General features: G+C 44.6%; 1 protein-coding gene across 10 annotated transcripts in view; it reads right to left on the reverse strand.

The window, feature by feature from the left end:
• LOC125390519 (protocadherin gamma-C4) overlaps positions 1-23455 on the reverse strand; it is a 182652-nt gene that overhangs the window by 104505 nt on the left and 54692 nt on the right. The window contains exon 1 of one of the 10 annotated variants that reach the window (XM_048419573.3): positions 19752-22358. The exons of 6 other annotated variants lie outside the window; for them this stretch is intronic. In XM_048419573.3, the coding sequence (XP_048275530.3) occupies positions 19752-22175 (2424 nt within the window). In that variant the 5' untranslated portion in view covers positions 22176-22358. Of the gene's footprint in view, positions 1-3505; positions 6077-8544; positions 11134-13998; positions 16550-19751; positions 22359-23455 lie in introns of those variants that run through there. 3 more of the 10 variants (XM_087896104.1, XM_048419583.3, XM_048419585.3) reach the window with 3 other exon arrangements.

Below are 23455 nucleotides of genomic sequence, written 5' to 3' on the forward strand. Positions count from 1 at the left end.
CACCTTTCCCTTCCCCTCTTCCCAATCTTTTTTTCTTTCTTTGTTTCTTTCTTCCTTCACCCCTCCCTCCATCCTTACCTCCTTTGGTTCCTTTGAGAAAGTGCCTTACAGAAATGGAGTCACTTAGGCTGGCCTTGAAGGCTTGTACTCAAGCAATACTCCTGCCTCAGCCTCCGGAGTGATTTTACCCGTGTGAATCCCCTCCCCCATGATATATTTGATTATAGATGATTGATGAAAATAGTACTGGATTATTACTGTGATTTTAGATTTTCTAAGCATTTTCTTGTATTTATATTGCAAAAGCAATGACAATTTGTGAATATCTGAGTTGTAAGTGAAGTGGAATGATATTTTTGTATTAACTCTCCGAAGAGTTTTAGCTTGATGGTAACCTAATTCACTTTAAATTTTGGATGTACACACACTCTAAATTGTTATAATTTCATTTCTGTGGTGCTTTGTTTTGCTTATCTTTACAACTCTTAGACATAATTTTGATATGAATGTTATGTGATATTCATCATTTTTTATACCTGCATGATATACATGTTTATTCCATAATTATATTGGTTCCATTATTTTTCCTGGCAGGACCTCATTATGTAGCCCTGGCTGTCCTGGAACTACTATATAGACCAGACTGGCCACAAATTCACAGAGATCCTCCTGTCTCCACCTCCAGTGTGCTGGGATTAAAAGCACACACCACCAAGTATGGCTCATAATTACACTAAATGAATATATAGATGGAGTATCTACTTTGAAGATATAATAAATTTATTCATTTTAATGATAAAATTCATAGTTTCTTTAAAACTTTTGTGTTATACAAAAAATTTTACTTGGACAATATTTATACATTTCTTACCTTACCTATTAATATCAGAATCTTAACAAGATAGAGGTGTTTGTGTGTGTGTGTGTGTGTGTGTGTGTGTGTTTAAAGACTAGGTTTCACTGTGTAGCCCTTGGCTGTCCTGAAACTCACTTTGTAGACCAGGCTGGCCTCAAACTCATGAAGATTCTACTTGCCTCTGCTTCCCAAGAATTGGGACAAAATATGTGCTGTCACATGACAGATAGGATTAAGGTTATAAACTTCACATTCATATGACCATTTAAACCTTTCCACTAGTTCACAAAAGGTTTAGCCTTTGATGTGAATGTATGATGCATGTACAGGTATTAGGAAAATAAAAATTAACATTTTAAAAAAAGAAATTTTCAATCCTTCATCATGACTGTGTGTGTGTGTGTGTGTGTGTGTGTGTGTGTGTGCGCGCGCGCGCGCGCACGCGCGCATGTGGTACTGGGGATGGAACCTAGAACTTCAGCACTCTAGGTAAGTGTTCTACCACTGAGCTACATCCCCAACCTTCATACAGTTTCAAGGGTTGAGATATGGCCCATTAGAAAATAACTTGCCTAGATGGATGAGGTCATGAGCTCAATCCCCAGGACAAGAAGAAAAGAAACAAGAAATTATTCAATTTTAAAGTGGGCATACACTTTTTCTTTTTCAAGACAGGGTTTCTCTGTAGCTTTGAAACCTGTCCTGGAGCTAGCTCTTGTAGACCAGGCTTGCTCAAACTCACAGAGGTCCACCTGCCTCTGCCTCCCAAGTGCTGGAATTAAAGGCATGCACCACCAATGACCGGCAATCATACACTTCTTATTCTAAAGTTCATTTAAAGTTAAGTAATAATTTAGGGAAAAGAACACAAAATACAAAATGAATGTCTACGACTAAGAAGTAAGTGGTAAGTGGTGTTAAGCAAAGAAGCAATGTGTTTTTAAAGATGTCATTTACTATATTATGACTGTTAGAGGAAACCAAGCAAAGATGTAATATGAGATGGCAGTCTTGTATGCATACCTAACTACCAGCTTTGGCCTTTAAGAAGCACTAACTCAGAACCCACTACAAGCATGGTGGGAAAACCTTTGTGACTTCAAATTATAAGATGAATCCAGCGTTTTCTCCTTACCCTTCCTTTTTCAAAGATTATAAAGAATCAGAGAAAAGTAGTCAGGTGGTGATGACACCTTCAATCCTAGCACTCAGAAGGTAGAGGCCAGCCTGGTCTACAGAGTGAGTTACAGAACAGCCATACATAGAGAATCCTTGTCTTAAAAACCAAAACCCCCAAGACAAAACCAAAACAAAAAGGATTGGAGGAAGGGGCTAGAGAGATGGCTCAGCAGTTAAAAGCTCTGACTGCTCTTCCAGAGGACCCACACAGTGGGTCACATCAGTCTATAACTCCAGCGTCACCACTGCACCCCATCCTGTAAGTAGTGCTCCCCTACTGCACCCCGTCCTGTAAGTAGTGCTCCACCACCGCACCCCATCCTGTAAGTAGTGCTCCACCACTGAACCCCATCCTGTGAGTGGTGCTCCACCATTGCACCTCATCCTGTAAGTGGTGCTCCACCACTGCACCCCATCCTGTAAGTAGTGCTCTACCACTGCATCCCATCCTGTAAGTAGTGCTCCACCACTGCACCAATCTTTTCTTTCCTGTAGGATCTCATAGTCCTCCCCAAAGTGATAGAACTCAGTGAGTGAAATGAGTCTGAAGAACTCAGCAAGTCTCTTTCATTCCACAAACACACAAGTAGTTTTCATGTCTTTTTAGGGGAGTCAAAAAGCATTGACTTTGTTAGGTAAGTCTAAGAAGCTAACTATGAGGAATAAACACAAGAAAGGGAGCTCTCAGTGAAGTCAGCAAAGAGGGATAACAATGAGCCGTTTCATGCTTAAAGGATGAAGTAACTATTTTTGGTTGTGCGGTTATTGTTTTTTGTTTTTGTTTTTGAGACAGGGCTTCTCTGTATAACAGATCCCTGGCTGTCCTGGACCCTCTCTGTAGACCAGGTGGCCTCCAACAGATCCACCTGCCTCTGCCTCCTGAGTGCTGGGATTAAAGGCGTGTGCCACGTACTATCCGGCAAATTACTATGTACTCTAAATTTAATGTTTGCCAATGTATAACAAAATTAGAAAGAATGGTGATTCAGATTTATAATCCAACCTGCAGGAGACTGAGACAGTAGAACCTTCAGTTCTAGGCTGGCCTCTGACACACAGTATAATAACTTCCAGGTCAGCCTGGGATACATAGAGAGTCATGAATCAAGACCACCCTATAAACTACAAAGCAAGACTCTGTCTCAAAAAGAGTGAAAATCAACAGGTAAATTTCAATCACTTTGGAAAAAACTGTCCACTTACTCTGTTGTGAAGCTAACATCACACACTCTCAGTACTGTGTGGATGTTTCACTACACTGTAAGCCCATAACCGTTTTACATTTCTTTCTGGAGCTTATTTTATATTACAGTTCACGTCAACTCCAGTGATGAAAGGAAATAGAACTTTGAGCAATTTTAACTTTTTTGAAGAGGACTCACACGACCAGAAAACATGTTGTATTGCCATGTAACTATAGAGAGTTGTGTAGTTCGGGAAGAGAGAAGCAAAAGTTTCAATGGAACTCACCGGTGTTAGAGGTTCCGGGTGGGAAGTCGGCTCACTGGGATCACAAAGTGGAAACAAGGCCCCGGATGACTCAGGGCAAAGAAGGCCTTGTCCTGAACTCAATGGCTCACTGCATTTTAGAAAATTACACTCTGTCTTTCCGGCATGTGCACCATACAGATTATAGGAATATGGCAAAGTCCCGTCGCTGTAGTTGGGGGGAACCACAGGTCTAGATTCAGAACAAAGTCCAGGCTGAAAGCAGCCCCAGACAGAGGGGCTGGAGGAGTGTCGCAGTCGAAGCGCGATGGCTAGAATCACAGCCAGGAGGAAAAGCACAGAAATCAAGGCCAAGGCCACCACCAAGTAGAACTGCAGCTCGGCTTGAGGGTCAGGCGATTGTGGGCGGTCACTGAGGTCTGGCAGGGCCTCCTGCAGGCTGTCAGCAAATACTAGAAGCAGCGTGGCTGTGGCCGAGAGAGGCGGCTGTCCACCATCGCGAACACCAACTAACAGACGCTGCCGCGCCGCGTCTTTGTCTCCCAAGGCACGCGCTGTGCGCACTTCGCCAGTGCGCAGGCCCAGGTTGAAGAGTCCTGGATCGCTGGCCTGCAGCACGTGGTACGATAACCAGGCATTGTGTCCGGAGTCTGCATCCACTGCCACCACTTTGGTGACCAGATATCCGGGCTCGGCGGCGCGCGGTACCATGTCGAAAAGCGCTGAGCCATCCGCGGGGTAGAGCACGCGGGGTGCATTGTCGTTGCGGTCGCCCACCAGTATGCGCATGCTCACGTTGGCGCTGAGCGCGGGCGAGCCCTGGTCGCGGGCCTGAAGTGTCAACTGGAAGGAGCGGAGCTGCTCGTGGTCGAAGGCGCGCTGCGCGAACACCACTCCGCTCTGTGCGTTTACAGTCACGTATGACCACAGCGATTTAGGTTCTAGGTCGCTGGCTATGATGGAGTAGGAAACATCGCCATTGGATCCCAAATCCGGGTCAGACGCGCTGACTTGGGCGATGGAGGCTCCAGGTGGGTTGTTCTCCGCTACGTACACCAAGTAGGATGGCTGATGGAAAAGTGGAGTGTTGTCATTGACGTCACCAATGTGTAGGGTGATTTTTGTCGTGGAGGAGAGGGGTGGCTTGCCTCTATCAATGGCGGTGATGGTGACATTGTATTCTGGGGTCAGCTCTCTGTCTAAGGTTCTATCTGTTACTAATTTATACGAATTTTTGGAAGATGAGATAATTTTAAAGGGCACCTCACCGTCTAGTCCACAATTAACCTCCCCGTTTTCCCTGGAATCTCTGTCTTGGATTTTGATCAATGCAATTAGTGTTCCCAGCGCTGCGTTTTCTGGAATCGTGTCGAGTAGAGAGCGAACTGTAATTTCTGGGCTGTTGTCATTTTCATCCTGAATGTTAATTTCAACTGTGCATTGAGCAACCAGGCCTCCGCCATCGCGCGCTTCCACCACTATAGAAAAGTCTTTGATTTCTTCAAAATCTAGTGTCCTCTGGGTTGTAATTTCTCCACTCTTTGGATTTAGACCGAACACTTGCCCAGCTCTGTAGAAGGAATAAGTAATCTCTGAATTCACGCCCTCATCCTTGTCGGTAGCTGTCACCTGTAGCACAGTTGTACCTGGGGGCACGTTTTCCGGAAGGCGAACTCTGTACACTTCCTGGTTGAACATTGGAGGATTATCGTTGGCATCAGTGACCTGGATCCGAAGCTCAGTGGTGCCACTTAGGGGAGGATTCCCGCCATCTAAAGCAGTCAGGACTAATCGGTAGAAATTCTGCTGCTCACGGTCTAAAGTGTTCTCCAATACCAGTTCTGGGTATTTACGACCATCTTGTTTTTCTTTATTCACTAGTGAGAAACTAGGGCTAAGAGAGAGTTTATAATTCTGTAGCGAGTTTAAGGCAATATCCGCATCTTCCGCTACCTCTAATATAAATCGGGTGCCAGGTTGTGCAGACTCACTTATTTGCAGCTCCGAGAAAGTGTGCGTGAATTTTGGCATGTGGTCATTAATGTCCTCAAGCTCCACGCTCACGTGATAAAAGTTCAACGGATTTTCAGCAACAGCCTCAAATTCCAGAACACACAACGGCTTCTTCCCGCAAATCTGCTCCCTGTCCAGCCTGCTGCTCACTAACAACTCCCCGCTGGTTGCGCTCACACTGAAGTAAGGCTTCTCGGAACTGATACGCAGCTTTCGCGCCGGTAATTCCTGGACACTGAAGCCCAGGTCCTTGGCGAGGTTCCCCACTACTGAGCCGGTGGGCATTTCCTCGGGGATCTTGTAGCGGATCTGCTCAGAGTGCGCGGTGCAGAACAAAGGCAGCAGGAAAGGAAGGAGCATTGGCCGCCTCTGTACCCGGCGCCTTTCGGCAGCGCCCTCCCACATTCTTCTTGTTCCCTTTGCTCGCTCACCAACCTGGAGACGCCGGGTTACGAGGAAGCTCCGTGTTGAGGATATTCCTGGCTCCAATTGGACTTTGACGCCAGTTCTAGTTCACGGAACGTTTCTTCTTTTGCTTGGAAGATGCGGTATAAAGGATAAGGCGGAGAAAGGGCTCTTCGGAAAGCGCTCTGCGGCTGCGCAAGATATGGAGCTCCAGGCTCTCCAGATTGGCCAACAGCGGCGCCCAGAGGCAACAGTAGGAAACTGCAGCCTCTGCTGTTTTGAAGTTTTTTTTCTTTTTTTTCAACTAATAATACAGTTGTGCCTAATAGTCATATTTTAATGTTAAAACATTGAACAACAGATTTTAAACACCTCTTTCATATATCTTTTTATTCTTTCAAGATTGTTGGAAGTATCACACGGTTTTTATGTTGGTCCATTCTTTGGTCACTGCATTCACTGTGCTTTTATCTAAAGAGTTACCCTTTTGAGTGAGAATTTAATAACTGATGTGACATTAGTCTTACCTTCAGAGTCTATTATATTATTATTGTCACAAATTTATTTCTTGTTGGCTGTTGTGTTGAAACTACTCTCTCTCTTTTGTTCTATAATTCTTTTAATATTTCTAAGTAATCAATGCTGTTTCATAATGTTTGGAAATATCAGTACGGTTGCAAATTATTATTATTATTATTATTAATTTTGTGGTTGGGCAGATATGTTCCATACCTCAGATGTCCTTTCTTCCTGGAAATGTCAATATTCTCTTTATAAGAACAAAGAGAATCTTCATTAATTCTTTAGGAGATACTCATTTAAGAAAACTGTCTTAGTGATGTAGCCCAGATATAGTACAGCCTGCTAAGTTCCTCCTTTTCTTATTTCCAAATTGTGTAGTTTCTATCCTACTTTTTATATTACATTAATTCATTCTAAAAATCACTGGGAAAATTATTAGCTATTTGCAACACAATATTTTATTTGTGTTGCAAATATTAGTAGCAAAATATTGCAAAAATTATTTCTTTATCCATGCACTACACTTTTATAATGTAATGACTTTGAAATAGGAGAAATTGAACTCATAGAGGCCCATTACATAAATTTACTGAATATAATGATATTTGGTTTAACTTTGTATTCCATTAATTAATTAGTTTTTTAAGTGATGGAAATCAAAGCAATACCTTGCACACACTATGCAAGAGACAACTTTCTTTACCCCTAACAAAATAAAAAAGTGCCAATTATGTAGTTGTCTCCGCAAATGAATGTGCACCCAGCTGTTACAGAAAGTATGAAATTAATTTCTACTCCAGTGTATATGTAACATAGGCCAGAACACTGCACAGTCCTTGGGAAAGATCCTTCTCAACAATCACAAAAGTTTTACCTTGTCTTCCATTTTTGACTGGTGATAAACTAGGAGTTAGCTTTATTCAAACGCTACAAGAAGGAATACAGATAATGTGTATAGTTTAGTCTAAATGTTTTTTCTCTGAAATTGGTAACTTATTTGGAATTTGTCATCTCACCATTTCAGATAGATGTAGAGCCTAAAATGCTCAGAGTAAGTAAGTCTACTGAAATAGATTCTTTAGTATTTTATGAACATTTCTTCTTTTCCTTCCTTTCTTTCTTAATTTTGGTTCATCAAGACAGCATTTCTTTGTGTAACAGTCCTGGCTGTCCTGGAACTTGTCTTGTAGATCAGACGGGTCTCAAACTTACAGAGATCCACCTACTTTTGCCTCATGAGTGATGGGATTAAAGGCATGTGCCATCCCCCTCCCCCAGCTGAAAGTTTAAGTTTAGATTTTGTTACTTTTCTTTTGGAGAAGAGATTAATTACTAATTGACGGTTTAGAGTCCATATTTCCATTGGTACAGACCTGGAGAAGGTTTATATACACATGCACTCAACATTCACACACTGGTTTCACCCCTACTAAGTTCTGTATTGTAAAATGTGCTTGTGGTTTGAGTTTGATGAATGCTGATGAAGAAGCAGGCCTCAAAAGATGCTTAAAGTCGAGAAATCTTGCAGCGCCTACTTGTAGACTAATTTAATGGTGACATATTTGATGATTACTAAGGTAATGACTAAGGATCTGGACTCCCCGATTACTTTTCTGTAGTACTAACTTAGAACAAATATGTGCGCAAGTAGAAAACTGTGTGTGGTAGATGATTAGTTCTTAACTAAAGAGTGATAAGAACAATGGGATATTTAAAGGTTGAACAATGTCTTGTCTGAGCTTTTTGCATACATGGGTCTTTTCGGTGTGTCTTCAGAGTCTCACATACCCACGCTAGCCTTGAACTTAATAAAATACCGGAGGATGAATTTGAACTTTTGATCCTCCTGCCATCACCAACCCTACCCATGGCTAGGATTACAAGCATGTGCTACCCTGCGCAGTCTGTGTGATGCTGCGGATCAAACTCAGAATTTGGGCAAGCTAGGCAAACATTCTGATAACTAACACATTTGCAGGCCTTGTCCAACTCCATTGAAAACAATCTTTTCAGCACCCTATGACTTTTAACTGTTCAGTTTTACATTGCCATCATTTGAATGCACACAACAGATTTAGCATATCTCAAAATTCCTATGAGAGTCAGAGAACCGAACTTACCAGAGCACACGCGTCTTCATCCTTACTCTCATGAAAATCTATGGAAGTTAATAAGGAATCATTTTTCTCACTGCTTTCTTGGTTAATGAGCATGTCTGCATAGTTGGGCTGAGGAAAGATAATGTGGCTTGTCTGGGAGCCTGAAGTGAGGGAGACTTCATGAGAGTAGGTTTGCAGAAAAGCTTGTACCCCATCGATGCCCACAAAATGTGAGGGAGGTGCAGGGGGCAATCCACCTCTGGAACTCTGGAACTGGCGAGACTTCTGCCAGCGTTGAAGCCTGAGTGCTAGGAGGACAATGACAAAGACAAGGAAGACGCAGGAGACAACAGCCACTGCCACCACCAAGTGGAGGGTGAGATCAGAATCCTCTGGGGCCCCAGGGGTCCTAATGCTGCTCAAGTCAGCCAACACTTCAGGGATACTGTTAGCCACGGCCACAGTGAGCGTTACAGTGGCGGAGAGAGGAGGCTGGCCGTGGTCCTGCACTGCCATCACCAGGTTCTGTTTGAGTGCATCTCTGTCCAGCAGGACCCTAGCTGTGCGCACCTCCCCCGTGTGCAGCCCCACGGAGAACAGCCCGGGTTCGCTGGCCTTGAGCAGGCGGTAGGACAGCCAGGCGTTTTGTCCTGAGTCTCTGTCCACCGCCACCACCTTGGTCACCAGGTATCCAGGCTCTGCAGAGCGGGGCGCTAGTTCCACACCAGTGGAGCCATCTGTGGGGAGGCCTGGGTATAGAATCTCAGGTGCATTGTCATTCTGGTCCAATACAAACAAGCGCAGTGACACGTTGCTGCTGAGTGGTGGGCTTCCGCTGTCACTGGCAATAACCAAAAACTGCAATTCTTGGATCTTCTCAAAGTCAAACGATTGCAGTGCATACAGGACGCCAGTGTCTGAGTTGATGGAGATGTAAGAGGCCAGAGGTGCTCCCTGTATGGTGTCCTCAGATACAGAATAAGTGACCTGTGCATTTTCCTGGCTGTCAGGGTCATGTGCAGTCAAGGAGAAGATGGAGGCACCTCTCAGATTGTTCTCTGGGATGTAGGCTGTGTAGGATGTATGGGGAAAATGAGGAGGGTTGTCATTAGTGTCTGCCACAATCAGGGCAATGTAAGTTTCAGTAGACAGAGGTGGGGCTCCTAGATCTGAAGCTATCACCGTGATATTGTAGACAGAGACCTTTTCTCGGTCCAAATACTTCCATGTCACCAATCTATAATAATTATCTATTGACTTTTCTAATTTAAAAGGTAAGTTCTCGTGCGTAGAACAGACAACTTGACCATTCTTTCCAGAGTCTCGGTCATGCACATTCAAGAAGGCAATTACTGTACCAGGAGGAGAATTTTCCAGCACTGGGTTAAACAAGGATGTAATGGTCACTTCTGGCCGATTGTCGTTTACATCTTCTACCATAATTATCACTTTGCTTCTCCCCAGAAGCGCCCCCACATCTTCAGCCTGTATTTCTATTTCATATAATGAACATTCTTCATAGTCCAGAGTTTTCGCTACGGATATTTCTCCGGTGATTTCATGAAGATGGAATAACAGGGACTGTTTGTCATTAATTTTCTGGAATTTATATGTCACTTTCCCATTGGCGCCCTCATCCGGGTCGCTAGCTCTCACTGTCAGAAGCAGGGTGCCTGGGGTCACGTTCTCAAGGACTTTCACGCGGTAAACCGGTTGGTCAAAAACAGGGGCATTGTCGTTTGTATCCAACACTGTGATCTGGATGTGCGCTGTGCTGGAGCGGCGCGGGTCGCCACCGTCGGAGGCGGTGAGGACCAGGTGGTGAATGGGCTCTTCCTCACGGTCCAGGGTGCGCTCCAGCACCAGTTCTGGATTTATAGCACCGTGGTCTCCCCTTTGCATATCCAGAGAGAAGTGTTGGTTGGGGCTGAGCTGGTAACTCTGGAGGGAGTTTAGGCCCACATCTGGATCAACTGCTTTTGGGAGTGGGTACCGCGCTCCAGGTGCAGCGATTTCATTAATTTTCACTTCCAGATCTTCAACATGGAACTTCGGATTATTATCGTTAATATCAGTTATTTCGATTTCTACCCCAAAGAGTTTTCCTTTGTCCTCAACTAGGATGTTAATATTTACAAGACAGGGCTCGCTCTGGGTGCACAGCTCCTCCCGGTCTATCCTGCCTGCGGTGACCAAGCTGCCGCTCCGCGGGTTCAGAGAAAAAAGCTGCGACCTACCTCTGGAGACGATGCGGACCCCTCGTTCCGCCAGCTCGCGCGACTCCAGTCCCAGGTCCTTGGAGACGTTACCCACGACCGTTCCTTTGTCTGTCTCTTCTGGAACCGAGTAGCGAATCTGTCCTACCCCGATCTGGCACAGCGTCCCCATTAGCGTACACAATAGGACCAGCCTGCCTTGCTGATTCTTGGAAGCAGCCATTGTTCATTCGCACAAGAATCCTCCCAGTCTTCACTTGGCAGAGGCGGTTGGGTTACCTTTGGTAGCGGTGATGGGAACAGTAATCTTAGGAAAGCTGGAGAGCCACAAACCTAGGGATGGAATTTCACCGCAGTTCCGCAGTTGGACTCTGGAATCTGCCAGTCTGATTTTGTCAGCGCTGAGAATTTGATGGCTTTTCGGGTGCATTTCTCTCCCAGCAGGTGGACAGCGGCGCTTAGAGTCCTAAAATGTTACTGCACTCAGACGTAGTTTCTTAAGCTTTTATTAGGCGCTTTTCATTAATTTTAAATTTGTTCCTAAATATTTATTTCAGAAGAAAGTACAAACGTGTGTGCGATTATTTTAATTATTAGGTCTGTGGATTAACATTACATCAAATGGCTGATCTACATTCACTCCTCAAAGAAAACTGGGCAGTTTTATTTCCCGTTGTTTCCCAGCTTTGTGAGAAAGTTTTCAATACATACGGTTTAATTAAGAACCCTAGTTTTAGACTAGAATAGATCCTTTAAAGATGATTATTTGAGATTGTTTTATCTGGTTTAAACTAACCATTGTAGTAGCTTTCCACAGAGTTGATGCTTTTACAATTCCTTTCTAAATGTTATTTTAATTACACACCGATAAGTTTTCATATTAAGGATGTGAAATTTTAACAGGACAAATACTTTTACAATTCAAGTTTTTTTTAAAAAAAATCAGAGATTATACTGATTTGTTATTTTATTTAAATCATGGATTTCTTCCTAGTTGAAAGATACTTGAAAGGAACAGATAAAGATACAATTGAAAGCAAAACTCTATGGATAGTTTTTTTGAGACAGGGTTTAACTATGTAACCCTGGCTGTCCTCGAACTCGCTCTGTAGACCAGGCTGGTCTCAAACTCTCAGAGCTCCATCTACATCTGCCTCCAGGTGCTGCGATAAAAGTGTGCACCACCAAGCCTGGCAATAGTTACATTCTAAATCAGATGACTGTTTAAGGGAGAAACACATGCATGTGTACACACACACACACACACACACACACACACTAGGTTAGCTCCATTACTATGGCTTTCATCCATAGAACAACAAAAAGTGAGGAACACATAATTATCACAAGAAGCCAAACAGTAAATGCCACTACAAAAACGCTTTCCATCAATAGTTTGAAGTGGTCAGTAACTGAAGCAGGTGTTATAGACTGCCCAGCAGGAGTGATACAATGTACTATGACTTTTTGTATGTATTGTTTTTATAGACACATCAGATTTGCAAGTTTTGTTAAAATTTTGAAAACTTCAAGACTACTTTTCTCCTAGAGATAGTCTAGATTTGTAGAAGGCCTCTACATATTGTGGTGTAGGAGAACAATGAAAAGACAGTGAATTTTCTGCTAGGGTTCACCCAGATGGCTCAGCAGACAGAAGCACTTGCCTTACCAGCCTTGTGACATGAGTTTTATCCTTGGAAGCCAGATAAAAGGTAGAAGGAAAGAATGAAACCTACAACGTTGTCCTCTGACCTGCATGTCTACCCCCACATTATTTACAAACAATACTAGTAATAATCTTTAAAATTATATGTTGGAGTGTGTCACAGCGAAAGCATTGTTCCTCTCTTCTTCAATGGGGGAGCCCATTGAATAAACTTTAGTACAAAGAAACTCTAAAAAACCTACACTTCCAGCAATAACAGCCTGCTTTTGACCTTCTGGGTTTTGGGTTGTTTGTTTAGAAATGGTCTCACATAGTCCAGGCTAGCCCTGCCGCTATTCCCCAAATTCTGGCATTGTACATATGCAGTATTAAACCTTTTGATCTTCTGATGAATACTAAACCTTCTGCTAAGTAACTGTCCACACACAACATATTGCATAAAATTATGTCCAAGGGGCCATGGACATAAAGCTAAGCTTAAGAGATCTTATTTTGGGAGTCTTTGGTGGGAAAGGTATTAATCACATGGAACAAAACAAACAGATTATAGAAACTATAACAGATACATCAGTAGAAAATACTTTTTTAAAAAAAGATCATTTCAGTGACTTTTTGTGTGTATGGTATTTTCTTTGCATGTAAGTCTGTGGGCCACTTTCATGTCTGTCACCCTTGGAGACCAGAAGAGGGCATCACATCTCATGTAACTGGAGTTACAGACAGTTGTGAAGCACTGTATGGGTTCTGGGATTTGAACCTAGGTCCTCTGAAAGAGCAGCCAGTGTTCTTAACTGCTGAGCCTCAATGACTTTTGTTCGTTTGCTTTGGTTTTTCTAGACAGAGTTTCTCTGTGTAGCCCTGCAGTACTGTAACTCTCAGGTTGGCCTCAAACCCAGAAATCCACCTGCCGCTGCTTCCCAAGTGCTGGGACTAAAGATATGAGCCACCCACCACACCCAGCTCCATGACTGCTTTTATAATTACAGTATATTTAAGCTACAACAAATGTTCATCTTATATTGTACTAAGCAACAGGAAGAAAATTCATGGAGAGCTCTCACTAAATTCTAGGGAGAGTCAGTAAATTTCCACACTGTAGGTAAGACCACTTTCTGAACATTTGAGTTTGGTATGCCATACCTATAAGGCACAGAAGTGTTCATACTTTATTCTTTGAAGAATTAGATGATCACTGTTTAGGATTATTTATCTATTAACTGTAGATGGTTTTGTTGGCATGTGTATCTGTGCCCTATGTGTGCCTGGTACCCTCAGAGGCCAGAAGAGGGAGTCCGATCCCTTGGGACTGAAGTTACAGACAATTGTCAGTTGTGATGCACCTGGACGAGCAGCCGTTGCTCTTAACTGCTGAATCTCTCTCCAGCCCCCATGAGCACTTTTTAACCCACTAAATTTTTCATGGTGGTCTTAGGGACTGAGTCAGCACACTAGGCAGGTGCTCTAACACTTAACCACACCACCAACTCTTCACCAGCATTTCCCAAAGAACTGGCTCTATCTGAAAAGTATGTATTTCCTGAGAATATGGCCAAGTGAGCAGAAAGGAGTATATTATACTTGTAGGAAACTCACCTGATGGGAGGTTGACTCACTGGAATTACAAAGTGGAAACAAGGCTGCCGCTGAATCTCCAAAAAGTATATCTTGTCCTGAATTCAACTGATCATTACATGTTAGGGAGTTAAACTCTGCCTTCCCCGTGGGAGCAGCACACAGGTTGTAGGAATACGACAAAGTCCCGTCACTGTAGTTGGGGGGAACCACAACTTCTGACTGAAAGCAGCCCCAGACAGAGGAACTGGAGGAGTGTCGCAGTCGAAGCGCGATGGCTAGAATCACAGCCAGGAGGAAAAGCACAGAAATCAAGGCCAAGGCCACCACCAAATAGAACTGCAGCTCGGCTTGAGGGTCAGGGGGCAGTGGGTCATCTCTGAGGTCTGGCAGGACCTCCTGCAGGCTGTCAGCGAAGATCAGGTGCAGCGTGGCTGTGGCCGAGAGAGGTGGCTGTCCACCATCACGCACAGCGACCAGAAGGCGCTGTCGCGCAGAGTCTCTGTCTCCCAAGGCACGCGCTGTGCGCACTTCGCCAGTGCGCAGCCCCAGGCTGAAGAGCCCGGGATCGCTGGCCTGCAGCACGTGGTACGACAACCAGGCATTGTGTCCGGAATCGGCGTCCACCGCCACCACTTTGGTGATCAGATATCCGGGCTCGGCAGCACGCGGTACCATGTCAAAGAGCGCGGAACCGTCGAGCTCCAGCGTGGGATACAGCACGCGCGGCGCGTTGTCGTTGCGGTCGCCCACCAGTATGCGCATGCTCACGTTGGTGCTGAGCGAGGGCGAGCCCTGGTCGCGCGCCTGCAGTGTCAGCTGGAAGGAGCGCAGCTGTTCATGGTCGAAGGCGCGCTGCGCGAACACCACTCCGCTCTGTGCGTTTATAGTCACGTATGACCACAGTGATTTAGGTTCCAGGTCGCTGGCTATAATCGAATAGGAGACGTGGCCATTGGGCCCTAAATCCGGGTCAGAGGCGCTAATTTGAGCAATGGAGGCTCCAGGTGGATTGTTTTCTGCTACATGGACCAGGTATGAAACCTTTGTGAAAACTGGAGCGTTATCGTTCACGTCCCCAATATGCAAGATGACACTAGAGCTGGAAGAGAGGGGCGGGTCACCCTTGTCGGTGGCTCTGATAGTAATGTTGTATTCTGGGTTCAGCTCGCGGTCTAGAACCCCGTCTGTCACTAATTTATATGTGTTTCTTGAAGAAGTGAGTATTTTAAATGGAACACCGCCTTCTAGCTTGCAGATAACTTCTCCATTGCGTCCAGAATCTTTGTCTCGGGTTTTAAGCAGAGCGACGTGTGTTCCTGGCTCAGCGTCCTCCATTACGAGATCCGGGAGAGACTGGAACAATACTTCGGGGACGTGGTCGTTTTCATCCAGGACTGCTATCTCCACCGTGCATTGCGCAATCATTCCCCCACCATCCCTTGCTTCCAAAACAAGGGAATATTCTTTGACTTCTTCGAAGTCTAGTGTATCCAGAGTAGTAATTTCCCCGGTATTAGAATCCAGGTTAAATTGTGTGATCTGGCCAGCTTCGCTAAAAGAATACGTGATCTGGGAATTGACACCCTCGTCCTGATCTGTGGCAGCCACCCTAAGCACGGTGGTTCCTGGGTGCACGTTTTCTGGCAGGCTCACCCTGTATATATCTTGGCTGAACACTGGAGGGTTATCATTGGCATCAGTCACTAGGACTTGTATCTGTGCAGTGCTGTTGAGGGGTGGATGCCCAAAGTCCAAAGCGGTCAAGGTCAAGTGGTAGAATTTCTGCTTTTCCCGGTCTAGAGGTGTCTTTAGCACCATTTCAGGGTATTTACTACCGTCTGACTTCTCTTTATTCACCAGTGAAAAATGATCATTGGTACTCAGCTGGTAATTCTGCAGAGAATTGGTTCCAACGTCTGCATCATGGGCGGATCCTAAGATAAATCGTGTCCCTGGTTTTGTGGACTCACTTATTTGCAATTCAAAAGACGTGTGAGTGAATTTTGGCATGTGGTCATTAATGTCCTCAAGCTCCACGCTCACGTGATAAAAGTTCAACGGATTTTCAGCAACAGCCTCAAATTCCAGAACACACAACGGCTTCTTCCCGCAAATCTGCTCCCTGTCCAGCCTGCTGCTTACTAGCAACTCCCCGCTGATTGCGCTCACACTGAAGTAAGGCTTCTCGGAACTGATACGCAGCTTTCGCGTCGGTAGCTCCTGGACACTGAAGCCCAGGTCCTTGGCGAGGTTCCCCACTACTGAGCCGGTGGGCATTTCCTCGGGGATCTTGTAGCGGATCTGCTCAGAGAGCGCGGTGCAGAACAAAGGCAGCAGGAAAGGAAGGAGCATTGGCCGCCTCTGTACCCGGCGCCTTTCGGCAGCGCCCTCCCACATTCTTCTTGTTTCCCTTTGCTCGCTCACCAACCTGGAGACGCCGGGTTACGAGGAAGCTCCGTGCTGTGGATATTCCTGGCTCCAAATGGTCTTTGATGCCAGTTCTAGTTCATGAAACGTTTCTTCTTTTGCTTGGAAGATGCGGTATAAAGGATAAGGCGGAGAAAGGGCTCATTGGAAAGCTCTCTGCGGCTGCGCGAGAAGTGGCGCTTCAGTCTCTCCAGACTGGCCAACAGCGGCACCCAAAGTCCACAGTAGGAAACTGCAGCCTCTGTTCGGCGTTTTTCAGTAATTTCCATACATTTAATAACGTTCAACATCTATTGTCAGAAATGCTTTTTAGCAGAAATTTCCAGGATTATGTCTCTACAGGCATAATATATCTGTTGACATAAGTGTGCTTAAATCTTTAATACTCTACTAGTGAGCCAAACATGACTGTAACAAGTCTTGGTCTAAATGATCTCAGGGAGCAATAACATTGTATTTTTATTGAGCAGCAATATGATGGTATAAATTTCCTTCCTTTTTTTTTTATCCCAAATGCTTTTTTAGGCATATCCAGTCGGATTTACTTCATATACTTCATTTATGAGAGTGTCAGTCTTTTTCTTCTTCTTCTTCTTCTTCTTCTTCTTCTTCTTCTTCTTCTTCTTCTTCTTCTTCTTCTTCTTCTTCTTCTTCTCCTTCTCCTCCTCCTCCTCCTCCTCCTCCTCCTCCTCCTCCTCCTCCTCCTCCTCTTTTTACCCTTTATCCTTCTTCTTCTGCTTCTTTTATTAGTCTCCTCCTCCCTTTTCTTCCTTTGAGACAGGGTCTATCTATAGAGTGGCTGTCCTGGAAGCATGTCCTCCAGGATGACGTTGAACTACAGAGATTCACCTGCTTCTGCCTCCCAAATGTTGGGAATAAAGGTGTGCACCACCACGTCTGGATGAAATTTGTTTTCATCCAGGTGCAATTCATACTCATAATTCAACTCATTTAATTTTGCAAAAAATACTTTGAACAATTGCCTCACAGTACTATTACATGATTCTCACTTCCACTACCTCCAGTAAAAAAATGACACAGGGTGAACTGTTAGGCACCCCATTTCCCATTACAGTTATTCTCATTATAGACTATAACATCAATACTCAAATCACCGAGGGAACAATTGTTTACTTTGTGATGCTCAGGAGCTAAAGACTATAGAACCCCAGTACTGGTCCCTTCTTATGCACTTGCTTTATATTTCAAAATAACTTCAGAATTGAGGGGAACCTCCCTGGAGAGCTTGCTTTCAATAGCTCCCGGAGTTTAGTGATGACTCCTTCTCTTTGTTAAAAATGTATTTGAGAATCTAATACATGTTGATCAGGGCAATTTCTTCTCATTATATCTGGAAACCCTATTTACAACAGTATGCCTTTCTTCCCAGAATGTAATATTGTAATATTCTCACTAACTGGTCACACGACGGAACATCACAGAAGTGAAATATTCTCTCATGCTACTAAGTGCTTGCTCATGTGGAAAATACCAAAACATACAGCACTGCAATAAAAACATTATGTGAAAGAATATGGAAGTAGTCAGTCCCCGAACTTACTAATTTCTAGTCTTTTGTCCCCCAGCAGAACAGATAAATGAAAGTGAATATGGCTGGGGTTTGAGAGCATGAGGGGGTTATTTCATAGGACCAGCTTCCCCATTGTCTCCACAGACACTTCAGCTGGAGTACCACCGAAAGAATATATTGGAGTTGTGTGTGAAGAATGCAGTTATTTATTTCTCAAAAAGAGTTAAGACACTTGAAAAGATACTGGGGGTTGAGAATGAGGAAAAGCTGGCCTAGAGGTCTTGTTTCTGTCTCCTGAAGGTTGCAATCAAGCAAAACCACCACACCTACCTTGAAATGCCACCTTATTTAACAAATTTAATCTATTTTGACCATTTTTTTTTGATTTTTGAGACACAATTTCCCTGTGTAGCCATGGCTGACTTGGAACTCGCTCTGTAGTCCAGGTTGGCTTCAAACTCACAGAGATTTGCCTGCTTCTGCCTCCTGAGTGCTGGCGTTAAAGGTGTGTGACCATTGCCCAGCATGACCAATTAATTTTATTGTGTTATTAGATACCATGTCTATTTTTATACAGATGTCAGTGATGCTTGACACATTTTATTCTTTTGTGTGAACTCTCTCTCTCTCTCTCTCTCTCTCTCTCTCTCTCTCTCTCTCTCTCTGTGTGTGTGTGTGTGTGTGTGTGTGTGTGTGTGTGTGAGAAGGCCAGAGGTGAATGTCAGGCATTGTTCCCCAGGAGCCATCCAACATATTTTTTTTTGAGTCAGGGTCTCTCACTGGGACTTGGGCTTCACCAGTTCGTTTTGGCTGGCCGGACTAATTCCAGAGATCTGCCTGCCTCTGCCTCCCCAGCACTGGGATTAGAAGTGCACCACCATACCTGTATCTTCCGCATGAGTACTGAGAATTGAACTTGGGTGTTCACGCTTGTGCAGGAAGCATTTTACTGGATAAGGGACCTCTCCAGCTGGACACATTTCATCTTTGAAGCATCTATCTCATATTCTATGAGCAGCCCAACTTTAGTAGATGAGTATGCTTTACACAGTTGAGCAAGTAATCATGCTTTTTAAGGTCACTAAGTTGAATAACATGGAGATAGAAGCAAAGCAGAGAAATGCTTCAGGTTGAAAAGATCATTAACACTTTTTAAAAATAGATTTGAATTCTAAGAAGAATCCCAGAAAGGCAGCTGAAGAGAAAAACTCAACAATTCATTTCATTTAGATAATAGCTGAGTAAAGAAAGCCAAGGGGAAAGCAGGTAGACAGCACAAAAACATGTTAGTTTACTTCGGCACATCCTTATACACAGGGTTTAATTAAAGGAGATCACAACCTATATGCTTCTTGTTAAAGTACAACCACTGAAATAAAATGGTAACCTTTTCTGCAATATTTCAAGGGTTTTTTTTATCTACATTTTCCAAGTGTTTGTCTTTGAAAAATGATAGAGACATTTCATGTAAAATTTAATTCTTGTGGAAATAAAGATAAAGGCAGGTGGGCCTTTGGAGATGGCTCATGGATAAACTGCTAAACTTGAAAGTGTGTGAGTCACAGTTTGGATCCCTAGAGCCCATGTAAGTGCCAGGTAGTCATGGTGGCCCACCTGTGATCCCAGAGCACAAGAGACGGAGACAGGAAATCTCAGATCAAGCTGACTAGCCACATTAGTCAAACTGCCCAGCTCTGGGTTTAAATAAGAGACCCTCCCTCAATAGACAGGGTGGAAAGCAAAGATGACACCTGGTGTCATGAGACTACTGCATACACACAGGCCCACAGAAGAATCAAAGATGTGAACTCACCTGCGTACTTGGAGCTTCACCTTTACATTCTTGAAAATCTATGGATGTTAACAAAGAATCACTTTTCTCACAGCTGTCTTGGCTGATAAGAGTATCCACATAGTTGGGCTGAGGGAAGATAATGTGGCTCTTTCGAGAGTCTGCAGTGAGTGAAACCTCATGGGAATATGTTTGTAGGAAAGCCTGAACCCCATCCAAACCTACAAAGTGCGAGGCAGGCACATCTTCCAGCCCACCACCTGAAGTCGGCAGCCTGTGTGACTTGTGCCAACGCCACAGTCTGAGAGCCAATAGCACCGTGACAAAGACAAGGAAAACACAGGAAACAGTGGCCACTGCCACCACCAGGTAGAGAGTGATGTCCGAGTCATCAGGTTCGCTGGGGGTCTTGATGCTGCCCAGGTCTGCCAAAACATCAGGAATGCTGTTGGCCACAGCCACAGTGAGTGTGACAGTGGCTGAGAGTGGGGGTTGGCCATGGTCCTGAACAGCTACCACAAGACTCTGTTTAAGTGCATCTCTGTCCAGTAGGGCCCTTGCTGTGCGTACCTCACCTGTGTGGAGCCCTACTGAGAAAAGCCCTGGCTCACTGGCTTTAAGCAGCCGGTAGGACAGCCAAGCATTGGGGCCTGAGTCTTTGTCCACAGCCACCACCTTGGTCACTAGGTATCCAGGTTCTGCAGAGCGGGGAGCCAACTCCACCCCTGTGGAACCATCAGTGGGGAGAGCAGGGTACAGGATCTCAGGGGCATTGTCATTCTGGTCCAGCACAAAGAGGTTCAATGACACATTACTGCTGAGAGGCGGGTCCCCACTGTCACGTGCCGTCACTCTTAGTTGTAGGTTCCGAAACTGCTCATAGTCGAAGGATCCAAGCGCATATAGGACGCCAGTGTCAGAGTTGATGGAGATATAGGAGGACACTGGGATCCCCTGGATGGTGTCCTCAGCTAAAGCATAGGTGACTTGGGCGTTCTTGTCACTGTCAGGGTCTTGTGCCGTCACCGAGAAGATGGAGGCGCCTCTGGGATTGTTCTCAGGGATGTAGATGGAGTAGGAGGAGTCAGAGAAGGTGGGCGGGTTGTCATTGGTGTCAGACACATGAATGGACATGTGACTTTCTGTGGACAGAGGAGGAATTCCACCATCTGTGGCTTTCAGTGTGATGTTGTACATAGGCATCTTTTCCCGGTCCAGGTTTTGTGCAGTGACCAACCTGTAATAATTATCAATTGATCGTTCTAATTTAAAAGGCAGCTTTTCTGAAAAGGAGCAGCTCGCCTCACCATTCTTTCCTGAATCTTTGTCTTGGAGGTAGAAAAGGGCGACCACTGTCCCAGGCGGTGTATCTTCAGGGACTGGACTGCTCACAGATGTGACAGTCACTTCGGGGGCATTGTCATTCACGTCTAAAATCGTGATCAGTACTTTCGCTTTGGTCAGACTACCAGCACCATCTTGAGCCTGAACTTCCAGTTCATAGAAACTGGATTCTTCATAATCCAGACCTTTTAAAGTCGACAATTCTCCTGTGACGGAGCTCAGGTGGAATATTTGTAGAAGTTCTGGAGTTATTTTCCGGAAAGAATATGTCACTTCCCCATTGACTCCCTCATCCAAGTCAACAGCATTTACTGTGAGAAGTCTTGTGCCTACTGGCACGTTCTCAGGGACTGTCACTTGATACCGGGGCAGAGAGAAGACTGGCGTGTGATCATTCACATCCACTACTGTTACACGGATGCTGGCGGTGCCAGATCGGGGTGGGTCTCCGCCATCATAGGCCGTGAGGACCAGGTGGTGAACCCCCTCTTCTTCCCGATCAAGAGCCTTCTCCAGCACCAGTTCCGGGTACTTAGTTCCATCATCTCCACTTTGTACAACCAGGGAGAAGTGGCGATTGGGACTGAGCTGGTATTTCTGGAGAGAGTTTGTGCCTACGTCTGAATCTGTAGCCTCAGTTAGTGGAAACCGCATCCCAGGAACTGCATTCTCCATGATTTTTACGTTTATTTCTTCCGTTAAGAATCTGGGAGCGTTGTCATTAACATCCATTATTTCCACCTCTATAGGGTAAAGATTCATTTTGTCTTCTATCAAAATGTTAAAGCTTATGAGACACTGCGGGCTCTGGGCGCACAGCTCCTCCCGGTCTATTCTCCCCGCGGTGACCAAGCTGCCGCTCCGCGAGTTCAGAGAGAAAAGCTCGGTCTTACCTTTGGAGACGATGCGGACTCCGCGTTCCGCCAGTTCCCGAGTCTGCAGTCCCAGGTCCTTGGTGATATTTCCCACAAAAGAACCTTTGTCTGTCTCTTCAAACACTGAGTATTGAATCTTTTCTGTCCGGGCTTCCCAACCGGTCCCCAGAAGGATGGAGAGCAGCAGGAATCCTCTGTAGTCCGCGCCCCTCTGCACAGTCGCCATTGCTCTCCTTCGGATTTTGCTCAGACCCTGAGAGGTCTCGGAATGTGCCTCAGGACCCAGTTGTGTCCTCCCGAACTCCCAGGGTGCGGAAGAGAAGCAGGGAATTCAGCTGACTAAAGGGTTGAGCTTGGCGCAGCTCGGAGGAGGGCTAGTATCAGTCTGTCCTTTGTGCTGTAAACTCAGTGGTTCTGAGCGGCACCATCTTCTCCTGGTTGGTGAACAGCGGCACGCAGAGTCCTTTTTAAGTTACTGCACCATCTTGAAGCAAAATGAACTGATTTTACAGAAAGCTGTTTACTTCTTCAAAACTTCTCTTTATTTAAGTTTCTTCACTCCAGACACTACGAATATACTTTAAGATGCATTTTAAGGTATAGACTATTTGATAAATCCAAATGCTTTTTAAAATATCTTCTCATGGAGCAACTTTGAAGTTACGTTCTTGGGCACTAATTCACATTTTAGTTAGAGAAAATTAAGCTTTTGTAGGCAGACATGTAAACATTATTTAAGTCTATATGGTAATATACACTGCAAATATATCTTTATATACTATGTTGCCTTCTCTGTTGAATTTTCTGTTGATGAACCATTTGCTTGGAGCTCTGTTCAGTTTATTTCTCACTAAAAATGTAGATATTTTACAACGACTCTCTCTGCTAGTTTATTATTTCCCCTTGACAACTGCACTTCGGCAGCTGTTTGATCAGAAGCGGATGATGCATGCAGATGATAAAACAGCCAGGCGATCTCGTGGATTTGTTTCCATGAGGATTCAAAACCCAATACATGGTCAGACCCTCTGACAGCTTAGCTTGGTGTTATTTGCATGGTAAGCTGTTCGAAAGTTCTTTTAGTTCCTGATTTCCTGATGTTCCATAGTGAGTTGACCAGCTCCATAAATAAATGGCTACTGTGAGGGTAGAAGCTGATAGATTTTTCTACAGTGGAATGCTTTATTTGTTCAAATTATATGGCCGTTGGAAGCTCAGGTGAAAGACTGAAATAAACCAGGCATTTGCCCATCAAGCCCGGTTAGCTTTGGTAGTGCTGATAGTCAAGATGCAGTTTAACATCACTCAAAATTGATGATAATAAAATAGCTCTGATCCTCTCAGAGCTTATAACACAATCATATTTGTGTAGGAGGCTATTTTTTATTTTTTTTTTGAAACAGGATTTCTGTGTATAGCTTTGGAATCTATCCTGGCACTTGCTCTATAGACCAGGCTGTCCATGAACTCACAGAGATCTGCCTGCCTCTGCCTCCCAAGTGCTGG

This window comes from Myodes glareolus, chromosome 13 (assembly GCF_982192425.1).
Source record: "Myodes glareolus chromosome 13, mMyoGla1.1, whole genome shotgun sequence".
NCBI classification, from domain to species: domain Eukaryota; kingdom Metazoa; phylum Chordata; class Mammalia; order Rodentia; family Cricetidae; genus Myodes; species Myodes glareolus.